Raw genomic sequence first — 12,137 nt, 5'->3', positions numbered from 1 at the left:
AAGGAATCGGGCATATTTAACCTGACAGAAAGAAGACTGAGGCGAGGACATAAGAGTCATCTTCGAATATCTGAAAAACTGTCATGTGGAAGAGATACAGGCTTCTTTTTGTTTGATCTGAGAGTAGAACTAGGAGCTATAGGAATAAGCTGCAAAGGGGAAAATGTACTTTCTTTTTTTAAACTTTATTAATTTATTTTGATTTATCAACAATCACTTCCATAAACTTTTGAGTTTTAAATTTTTCAATCCCTCCCTCCCCAAGACAGAGCGCAATCTGATATAGGCTCTACATATACATTCCTATTAAACATATTTTCACATTAGTCATGTTGTAAGGAAGAATTAGAACCAATAGGAGGAACCACCAGAAAGAGGAAACAAAACTCAACAGAAGGAAAAAAATAGCAAATAGTATGCTTCGCTCTGCATTCAAATTCCGTAGTGCTTTCTTTGAATATGGAAAGCATTTTTCATCATGAGGCCTTTGGAGATGTCTTAGATCCTTGCATTGCTGAGAAGGGTTAAGACTATCACTATTAGTCATCCCACAACATGGCAGTTACTGTGTACAACATTCTCCTGGTTCTGCTCACTTCACTCAGCATCAGACCATACAAGTCTTTCCAGGTTTCTCTGAAGTCTGCCTGCTCATCATTTCTTATAGCACAATAAAAAGAAAATGTATTCTTAAGACCTAGAAAGTCTTAACCATTAGAGCTATTCCAAAAGTAGAACAGCCCCCTTAAGAGACAGTGCCCCTGCCCCCAACCTTGAAGGTCTTTAAGCAGAGGCTGGGTGACCACTTGTCACTTGTTATCCTGAGGATTCTTCCTGTAGGTAAAGTTGACCGAATTCAATAAATGTTTATTAAGCACCTACTATGTGCCAGAATGTGCTTAGTGCTGGGGATACAGAAAGAGGTATATGACAATTCTTGCTCTTACAGAGCTTATATAATCTAATGGAGGAGACAAAATGCAAACAAATATATACAAAGCAAGCTATATACAGGATAAGTAGGAAATAATGAACAGAGGGAAAGCTCCGGGGATAGGGAAGGCTTCCTATAGAAGGTGAGATTTTAGTTGGTACTTAAAGGAAGTCAGGGAGGTCAGCAGCTGGAGTAGAGGGCAGAGAGTATTCCAGGTATGGCAGACAGCCAGAGAAAATGCCAGGAACCGTGAGACAGAGTGTTTTGTTTTTGAATAAATGACAGCTTCTCCAATCAACATGTAGCTCCAGTAGCAGCAGGAGACCCAGTAGCCCTTGGGGGTAGAATGGGGAAATACCCTAAGTACCACAGACATTGCATATTCCCCCATTTCTGGTTGTATTCTGGCCTTCCATCTAAATGACCTCTGGTTTTATGAATTTCCATTTCATTCACCAATCTTCTCTGTGAACAGAGCCCCTCATTGACCTACTGAAGAACCAAAAGGAATTTTCATGGGCTAAGGCCACTTTTTTGATCTTTAATGTAGTTCATGTCTCCTCCTCACCCTACCTCCAATATAAACCCACACCTTAATTTATGAGAAGCTTTTCATGGTGCAGAATGACCCCTATAAAAGATGGTAGGCACCATCCTCAGGCTGGCCAATGCGTCCTTGGACCTCTCTGGTCCTACATCTATTTTTCCTGAAAGTTAACCACTAAAATGAAATATTATACCTTGGGGGATAGAGAAAAAAGGAGGAGGGGGGAAGAAAGGGCAGGGAAGGGATAAAGAACCTCACGGTCAAAGCTACATTTTAGAGGAAGAAATGAAATTTCATAGCCCATGCAACCCTATTATCTTAAGGAACTACCACATAACCTTGAACACATTCAGATTGCCCACCACCTCAACAAGCAGTCGACCATTGATGGGCATTATTCTTTAGTTGCTTCAGTTTTTTCAAACAACAAAGTAATCAGTCAACATTTATCAAGGACCTACTATATGCCAAACACTATGCTTCAAGCTGGGAATAATACAAAGACAAAAACCACAACAGTACCTGCCTTCCAGAATTTTATATCCTACTGAAGTGATACATCCTGTACACAGATGAGTAAAGTATATACAAACTAAATTAAAGAGGTAGAGAGAGCGCTGGCCTCTTGAATCAAAAGTATGATGGGGCAGTGGGGGGGGTGGGGGGGGTCAAAGAAGGTCTCATTTAAGAGGTGGTACACCAAGCTATAGGGATCATATTTGTTGTTGTTACTGTTCAGTCATTTTAGTTGTGTTTGACTCTTCATGACTCAATTTAGGGTTTTCTTGACAAAGATACTGGGGTGGTTAGCCATTTCCTTCTCCAGCTCATTTTACAGACAAGGAATTGAGGCATCATAGGAGATGGAAATTAGTTAATATGCATTGTACTCCTAAGGAATAGACTGCAAAGCCCCACAGGTAGAAAATGGAATGCCATGGATGAGAAACAGTAAATAGGTCCACTGAACACTGGACTGAAAAATGTGTGAAAAGTAACAGAAAGCTAGAAGTTTGGGGCAACCAGCATGTAATTGCCTTACCCTGGAAATTAAAATACAGATTCTCCACTGGCCATCAAGGATGGCTGGGCAGTAGACTTAAAGTTCTGTCAATTTGGCAGCAATTTCTGGGCCTGACATGTCAGCAGTAACATCCCAGGCTCAACTAACCACTGTTGTTCAGTCATGTCTGACCTCTTGGACCATACTGTCCATGGGGTTTTCTTGGCAGATACTGGAGTGGTTTGCCATTTCCTTCTCCAGAAGATTAAGTCAAAAAGAACCTAAGTAACTTGCCCAGGGTCTCACAACTAGTAAGGGTCTGAGGCTAAATTTGAACTCAGTTGTTCCTGACTCCAGGCTCAGCACTCTTATCTGCTTTACACTCTATAAATACCAGTTGCTACATTCAGGTTGCCCATCTGCTGCTCTTTACCTTTACTATACCTCTAAGAGGCAGCTAAGTGGATAGAGCAATGGGCTTGGAATCAGTAAGACCCAAGTTCAAATTCAGCCTCAGACACTAACTGTCTAGTCTATCACTAATTGGTCAAATCAATTAACCTCTCTCTGCTTTAGTTTCCTCTGTCTGTAAAATGAGATGGTTAAACTCAAGGCCTTCTAAGGCAAGCAGCTGATCATTTTGAATTTTACAAGATATGGCCACCAGAAATGTTCTATCATTGTGGGACAAATTTATCTGATTAAAGATGAAAGATAATTTGGTTACTATTCATAAGCTAAGGTGCGGTTGTTCACAGTTTGACTGAACAAGGTAAGACGAGAGAGAAAGATGAAAAGGGAGTTTTTAGAACTGCACTGGCTGAATTTGAAGCCAGAAGTTGTAGATACTACAGTTGCTGTTTAGGAGTTAAGTTCAGCCGAGCAGAAAAATAGTTTGAAAGCAGAGAATCAGAGAATTCACTGAGTAGATCAACTAGTTTGGCTGAAGCCTATTAAGATATTAGTAAAGTGCAGCATGGAACAAATCAACTTAGCAATAGAAGTACTGGTTCAACAGAGAGGCTATGTTCATCAAGAAACTTTTTAAGATCATGCCCAAGACAGGAAAAAGGACACTGACTAAAGTTTACAATTCCTGAGTTGTAGAATTCCTTAAGCATATAAATTTTCCTCACTGGGGGCATTTTTTTATGTGTGCCCACTCTCCTCAACAGCTACTGGTTTCACTGATGAAAAAGTACAACCCAGGATTATTCCTTCATTTGCTTTAATATGAGTACCTGTGGTGTTACACTAGGTTTCAGATCTAAAAGTGTCATGATTATGAATGTCTGCTTTTTTGTAAGGGGAAACACACTGGCAGGGGCCAAAGTGGTGGGTAGAGAAATTATAATCCCCCACAACTAACTATCCTCTAATACTCTGAGAGAATACGAGTGTAACTGTGTGGTGGTAGTACTTCTCTGTGAACCTAGAACAGCAGCATGAGGGGGCCGACCAAGCTAACTTAGAACTATGCCCACATGAGAGGCGTGATATACTTCTGGACACTGCATTCACCCATTACACTAGCAAAACACGACTGTAAGTTTCCTTATTTTATAACTTCAGTTGACAGTGACAACCAAAGCTTTAATGAATAGTTATCTTGTTTTTTTCATCTATGCAAGGAAAATACACCTTGTTGAAAGAAAGACTTTAAACCTACATTTGCTCTACCAAGTCAATTTGTTTTGTTAATCAACATATCACAATTACAGTGGGAAAGTGGCAAATCACAAAATAAAGAAAATAGATAATAATAAAGAACAAATCCTGCTGTCTCGTCTGACCACAGCATTAATTTTCCAGCAATTCTGATTAGGTACTTTTGGTTTGGTGGTATGGCTTATAGCTCCCTGGATACTGAGCTTGAAATAACCTTTTGAGGCCTACTAGTTCAGCCCTTTCATTTTATCGATGAGAAAATGGAGACATTACTTGCCCAAGACCACATGGGTGGCTCCATGGCAGAGTTAGGAATCCAGGTACTCAGGGCAGCTAGGTGGCTCAGTGAATAGAGCACTGGCCCTTAAGTCAGAAGAACCTAAGTTCAAATCCGGCCTCAGACCAAACACTTGACACTTAACTAGCTGTGTGACTCTGGGCAAGTCACTTAATCCCAATTGCCTTTAAAAAAAAAAAAAAAAAAAGGAATACAGATACTCTGGTGAGAGACCCAGTGTTCTCACCACTACAATATGTTGTCTTCTGGTTAACCCATACTGGGGTCTTTGGTGATGGTCAAGTTGTACACTGACCAAAAAATATGCAGAATCTCAAACTTCCGCCCTTGATCTACTGGTACCATTTTATACCAGAGTAGAACTAAGGTGGCAGCTGGGTGGCACTGTGGAAAGAGAAGCAGGCCTGGAGTCAGGAAGACCTGAGCTCAAATCTGATCTCAAACACTTGCTAGCTATATGACGCTGAGTAAGTCACTTAATCCTGCTTGCCTCAATTTTCTCATCTGTAGAGTGATCTGGAGAAGGAAATGGCAAACCACTCCTGTATCTTTGCCAAGAAAATCCCAAATGGGGTCACGAAGTATCAGACATGACTGAAATGACTCAATAACAACAACAGAGGAGGATAAGTAGTGGAGAGACCCAAAAGGGTCTTCTATTGATGCCAAGAAGGAATCCTAAATGAATATTTTTATACCTGGAGCACAATTTTTAGTTGTTTATGGGCAGATTATCCAGGCAGACAACAAAATTTACCAAGCTCCTTGCAACATGCCAGGCAAAGAAAGCACGGGGGGGGGGGGGGGGGCCAACTAGGTGGCACAATGGATACAGCTCTGGCCTTTTAGTCAGCAGGACCAGAGTTCAAATCCGGCCTCAGACCAAACACTTGACACTTAACTAGCTGTGTGACCCTGGGCAAGTCACGTAACCCCAATTGCCTAAAAAAGAAAAAAAAAAGAAGGTAATGGGGATACAAAGAAAGACAAAAAATAATCCCTGCCCTCAAGGAGCTTACAGTCTGATGAGGGAGACAATATGAGAACAACTATGTACAAACAAGCTATTAGACAGGATATATAGGAAGTAACTAATAGAGGGAAGGCACTAGAAATAAAAGAGATTGGGAAAGGCTTTCTGCAGAAGGGAAAAGCCAAGGAATCCAGGAGGTGTTTATGAGAAGGAAGACTATTCCAGGCATGAGGGCTGGCAAGAAAACATTTGAAGAGCCAAGGGATGGCATATCTTCTTTGAGGAACAACAAAGAGGCCAACATTCCTGGATGGAAGCTTATGGATTACTTAGATCCCTCTGCTCTCTTTTTTTTTAAACCTACCATTTCAATACCTAGTAGCAAGTCCACCAAAAAGTGAATCCAGGCAGGAAGAAGAGGGGAAATTCATTTAAGTCAATCTGCCTATTTACTACAAGCTCTGTTAAAGTTACAATTGATTAACAGTGAAAATGTCTTAAGCTATAAAATTTATTTGTTTTCTATTATCCATGTTTTGCAAACTTTCCAATACAGTAATATCAAACTCTTAGAAACCAGCCACTAAACTCTACATAAGGATCCCTACAGGCCACATATTGACTTAGAAAACCACAAGTTAATATTATCTATGTTGTGTTGTATTTTTATTTGTTTTTTTTAATTTGTTTTGTTAAACATTTCTATCTTGTTCACACTCTGAAGTTAAGAGCTGAACGTCTCTGCTCTACACTTCTATCAGTGAAATAGGAATTATCTTTTCTCCTCCAATAAGACTGTGCATACAAAAACTTTTTGAAAAAAAAAAGAACAGTAGGAAAAGGACTATGTAAAGGTAGTGTAGTTTTTTTATTTAATACTATACATGTTAATGTACCCTTTTTAAGAGAAACATCAGCATTATCCTCAAACAAAACATACAAAATTCCATCATGACAAGATCTATATGATTTATCTGTATGTTTCAGCTCCAAGTGGGACTCAGGGGACCAGGCTGTGACTGTGTATTCAGACCACACCTTTCTCTCTGTGAGCCAGCCATAGCCAAAGAGCAAGAATGGGGGATAAACTGAACTAGTCCACCTCATTCTCAGCTTCAGGGTCAACCCAACAGGTGTTAATTGGGGCTTTCTTTTTTTTTTTAAACCCTTGAACCTTTAAGTGAAACCACAGAAGTAAAGTGGGGGAAACAGAGCTGAAGCCCTGAATTCACTGGCCCATCATGGATCCAATGTGCTGAGCTTCCAGGGCTAGAAATTCTAGCCTGCGATGTCTATCTCCCAGGACTGACTTTTTTCCAGGCAAAAACAAAAACAAAACAAAGACAAAAAACTCCTACTGGCTAATCATCTTTCTCAAGAGGTCAATTTATTTCCTCATTCCATCCTTGACTCTTACATACACTTACTTTCTACTTCTTTGACGTTTATTGTATTTGTTTCATTCTTTGTATTTGTAACTTGCCTTCCCAAGGCTAGCACAGTGACTAGCATATTGTAGGCAAATATTAACATTTGTTGGTTGACTTACTGATCATAATTAAAATAGCTATTTGCTAACCTACAGGTTTTTACTATCTCCTCTTATAGACTGCAAGCTCCATGAGGGCAAGGATCCCATCCAATGTGTATCAAACTAGCAAAATAGCCACTTAATGAATGTTTGTTGAATTGTTTGAACTAAAATAAAATTAATTTAATTCCAGGCTGTTTCCCCACCTGGAATGCCTTCTCTGTTCCTCTCCAACTCAACTATGTCCTTCTCCCTCAAGACTAATTCACATTTAACCTCCTTTACAAAGACTTCTATAATACCAGCTGGTTCACTCCAATTTAACCCCAATTCCTAGGATAATAGATTTAGGACTGGAAGGAACTTTAGAGATCACCTAGTCCAAATCTCTTCCCCCATTTTACAGATGGGAAAACTGAGGCCCAAATATTAAAACTGATTTGCCTAAAGTCACATAGATAATAAGCAGCAACAAAGCCAAGATGTGAACCACAGTACTGTGATTGAAAATCCAGCCCTCCTCACTGACTCTCCCATACACATATTTTGGGGCATCTGAATTAAGTTTCAACTTAGCAAACTAATATGTGAACATCACTGTATTAAGCTAGGACTACAGAGACAAAAAAAGATCCAGGCCCTTGCCCTCAAGGGCTTACAATCTACTGGGGAGATGGCAAATACAAAGAAGGGTAAACATTTAGCGTTCTATCTTCCTTTTCCCTTGTTAGACTATAAATTCTAGCCTAGGCACTCAGCTCATTTTTCAGTCCAAAGAACTTTAAATGCAATTAACACTCAATAAATGTAAACCTGAGGGGCTAGCTAAAATTCTGGCTGCCTCACATTCTGTTGGAGGGGGATGCACATGGACAGACATGAGATCTCACACACTCTCTCTCTCTCTCACACACACACACACACACCATTAAATACCATTAATGGAGCTCTACATCTATACTGAAAGAAAAACTTTTCAATGAGGACCCTCCACTTCCATATGCCCTGAGAGTACAATTTAGGCACGACAGATTTTAGCCTATTATGGTCTAAGCAATGTAGAGTCTTTATTGATCAAAGGGTGACTTGATCCACTACTCCACACTGTAATTGAAGTAAAATGTAATTAAATGTATAATGAATGTCACATGGGAGGCAGCTTGGAATGCTGAATGGTAGTGTAATACAGAGTACAGGCCCAACACTTACTGGCTCTAAGCTCCTTATTAGTCACCTAACCTCCGTCTCCACGTACCCCAGCCAATTCTCTAAGACAATAAATTAGAACAGTTGCTGACTTGCATCAGCAGAGGGAGTTTCCTCACTGAAAAAGCCCCATGCCAATGAAATCATAAAAAATAATAATGTCACATATATCCTAAACACAGAGATTTTTCTACATCATCCTGATCACTACTGACATTTATATAATTCTGCCAAGCGCTTTACATAATATCCAATGTGATCCTCCCAACAACCCTTTGTGTAAAGTAAATGTGTTACAGACATTTTTAACACTACCATTTCACAGATGAGGAAAACAAGGTTGAGATTAGCAAAGTGCCTGGCCTTGCCAATCATCGGACGGCTAGTATTTGCAGCAGGATCAGACCCAGGCTGTCCACGTCCATTATCCACAACTATCAAGTGTCCGCCCGCTATCCACGCTGATGATGAAGAGACCGTTAGAAAAACTTGGATGCTTTCATCACACCCTTGAATGACAAGAGAATTACCACAGGAGATCACCAAATGGAGAACTGCAAAGATTTGGGGCCTTCAGATGATATCTGTACTGGATTCTACAGTTATTTTAACTGAGTCCTTCTTTTTCCTGAATCAGTTATCTACCCAGTCCAAATACAATGACTACTTGCTTAGCCTCCAGTCTCCTTGTATGCGGTACAAACATCCTCCGAGAACCCTTTCCTTCACTTTTGTGCTCAAAACATTTTCCCATTATCACCGTCAAACACTGGCATGTGCAGCTAGAAGCACATTAAAATGTAACTGGGAAATATTTAACAAAATAAATAAAAATACAGTAATACCTTTACATTTTAAAAGTAAGTCAGTATTTGGTCTTCAGGGATCCTTATGCATGTATGATTAGTGGCCCCCATTCTACTTGAGATTGACACCACTAGGTTGGGGCAGGTTGTTTGGTGCAGTGGACACGGCACCAGCCCTAGAGTCAGGAAGACCTGAATTCAAACGGGGCCTCAGACACTTACTAACTGGGTGACCCTGAGTAAGTCACTTAACCCTATTTGCCTCAGTTTCCTCATCTGTAAAATGAGCAGGAGAAGGAAATGGCAAACCATTCCAGTATCTTTACCAAGAAAACCTCAAATGGGGTCAGGAAAAGTTGGACATGACTAACCGACAAAACGCCATGGCCACTGAGTTAGAAGACAAGGAAAACTGAATACCTTTTCTAAATAGGGACACTAAGGGACAAGAAGCAGTGTATGCCAGGTCAGAGTGGGAGGCTGGGGCAGAATCTCAAGCAGAACTAAGCTCTCCCTTCTTCTGTTTTTGTCCTTTCAACAGGAACACAGTGCCATTTAGAACTAGGCTCATTTCCCAGGAAAGTTGTATAAAATATCAGTGGGAACAGTGCCATCAAGAACTACATCTTCGCAGTCAAAGAAGACAGAGGAACATGGAATAATTAACAGTAACTTGGATTTGTCCAGTTCTTCATGCTTTTCCAAATGTTTTCACCTGTACCATCCCGCTGTGTCCCCACAGTAACCGTGAGGCACAGAGAACAGGATCTTATTATCCCCATTTTACAGAAGAGGAAACCAAGGCTCAGATCACAAGACATGCCCTAAACCCTGTAGCTGCTGAGTTGCAGAGCTTTGTAATAAACACCAAAACCTTCTAACTTCAAATGCAGCGCTCTTTCTTCCACACTGAGGAGTGGGAGAGAAAGGGGGGGGGAACAACCATGACGGACCTACTTTGTACCAGGCACTATGCTAACTCCTTTTCAAACATCTTATTTGCTCTTCCTAACTCTGTGAGGCAGGTGCCATTATTAGCCCCATTTTACAGTTCAGGAAACTGAGGCAGAAAGAGGTGAGGTAACTTGCCCAAGGTCACATGGCTAGTAAGCATCTGAGGCTGGATTTGAACTCAGGTCTGTCTGACTCCAGGCCTGACACTCCCTACCCACAGCATAATTTCCCCAAAAATGTTCCCTCCAACACACTTTGAGAGTTGGAAAAAGAACAAGGTTGTAAGAAATGATGACTGAGAAGTTTAAAGAATGGGAAGATCCAGGGGGCAGGTAGGTGGTGGAAGTGGATAGAGCACTGGCCCTGGATTCAGGCGGACCTGAGTTCAAATCCAGCCTCAGACACATAACACTTACTAGCTGCGTGACCCTGGGCAAGTCATTTAACCCCATTGCCTAGCCAAAAAAAAAAAAAAAAAAAAGTAGCATTATGCAAACAACACATATAAGGCCTAAAAATAACAACAATGATGCATCAGTATTAACAGCTCTCATATTTCTTGCTTTCTCAATGGGGGGAGAAGATAGTAAAGAAAGGGGAAAGAATCTAGAACTGAAAATAAAAAGAAAAAAGAAAACTACAAAGAAAAGCAGCCTAAATTCAGGGGGCAATCTTGGCCCCAGAGGATCAATGATGAAACCCAATTCCCCATCTCTTAGTCAAAAGGTAGGAGACTAGGAGACTGTGAATGCAGAACGGATCAAATGCATCTGACCTTGCCCCTACCTTGACTGGTTTTGTTTAACTGGTAGGGGTTTTTTCCTTAGTATTAGGCAGGTTCAATGGGCTAGAAAGCATATCAGAAAAGGACTGCATCATAAAACAAGGGCATTAATAAAACTTTCAAAGAAAAAAGAAGTGTCCCTTCTATAAAAGACCACTTTATCACTTACACTTTTTTCTTCAATAATCTAATGATTTTTCATTGGCTTGGGCACTTCCTCCACCAAAGCAGACCACTACACTTCAGGATCTTAGTAGAAGGAAGTCTTTTAAGAATTGCTGTGGCATGTAATGGAATACTATCATGCTATAAGAAATGATGAGCAGGCAGACTTAAGAAAAACCTTGAAAGACTTGTATGGACTGATGCTGAGTGAAGTGAGCAGAACCAGGAGAATGTTGTACATGGTAACAGCCACGTTGTGCAATGACTAACGTTGATAGACTTAGCCCTTCTCAGAAATGCAAGGATCTAAGACATCTCCAAAGGTCTCATGACGGAAAATGCTATCCACATCCAGAGAAAGAACTATGGAGTTTGAATACAGATCAAAGCATACTATTTGCTACTTTTTTCTTCTGTTTTGTTTTGTTTCTCCTTTCTGATGGTTTCTCCTATTGGTTTGAATTCTTCCTTACGACACGACTAATGTGAAAATACGTTTAATAGGAATGTATATGTATAGCCTATATCAGATTGCACACTGTCTTAGAGAGGGTGGGGATAAAAAATTTAAAACTCAAAACTTTATGGAAGTGATTGTTGATAAATCAAAATTAAAAAAAAAAAAAAAAGATCTGCTATGGCCAAAACATGAACCACCTGTGGATGAGTGTCTGCACTTGGCCAGACTCATATTGAGTCGACCTCCATGCCCAGAACTCCAGCTTGATAGAACCAGTCAGGGTTTCTGTGAGCCTTAGCACAGCCCTGAGACTCCAGGGTCAATTTCATACCAGGAAGAGACATAAAATGACTTGAACAGACGATGCAATATCAGCATCACCACCAGCACCATCACCATCACCACCATCACCACCACCATGCTCTTCCTTACCTGTGTGAGTCCGGACATGCCTTTTCAGGTCAAAAGTATCGTTGAAGCCTTTGCCACAGAAGGTGCACAGGTGCCTTTTCACCTGGTTGTGGCATTTGAGGTGTCTGTTGAGCATCCGCTGGAGTCGGAAGCCTTTGCCGCACAGCTCACAACTATACACCATAGCTTCATTACAGGTCCCTGTTGTGAACTGAGAGGCAGAAAAAGAAGCCAGGTTAGCAGAGAAGGAGAAACTGAGTAGAAAAGAGAGGATGGTAGAATGGAGGGAGAGGATGTCTGGGTTCTAATTCAATAAGCAACCAATAAGCTCCTACTGTATGCACTGTGCTAGAAGCTGGAGATATAGAGACAAGAAAAAAGAAAAAAAGGGAAAAAT

At 40.6% G+C, this 12,137-nt stretch overlaps 1 protein-coding gene across 2 annotated transcripts in view; it reads right to left on the bottom strand.

The window, feature by feature from the left end:
* The window catches only part of OVOL2 (ovo like zinc finger 2), a 49,527-nt gene that overhangs the window by 18,223 nt on the left and 19,167 nt on the right, over positions 1-12,137 (bottom strand). For both annotated transcript variants that reach the window (XM_027840399.1, XM_027840398.1), the window contains one exon: positions 11,762-11,951. In XM_027840399.1, coding sequence (XP_027696200.1) covers positions 11,762-11,951 — 190 coding nt within the window. The remainder of the gene's footprint in view (positions 1-11,761; positions 11,952-12,137) is intronic.

The sequence above is a fragment of the Vombatus ursinus genome, unplaced genomic scaffold, assembly GCF_900497805.2.
Source record: "Vombatus ursinus unplaced genomic scaffold, bare-nosed wombat genome assembly UNPS02014841.1, whole genome shotgun sequence".
In the NCBI taxonomy this organism is placed as follows: domain Eukaryota; kingdom Metazoa; phylum Chordata; class Mammalia; order Diprotodontia; family Vombatidae; genus Vombatus; species Vombatus ursinus.
Note: the sequence above shows the minus strand (reverse complement) of the source record. Positions and strands in the feature narration are given on the sequence as shown.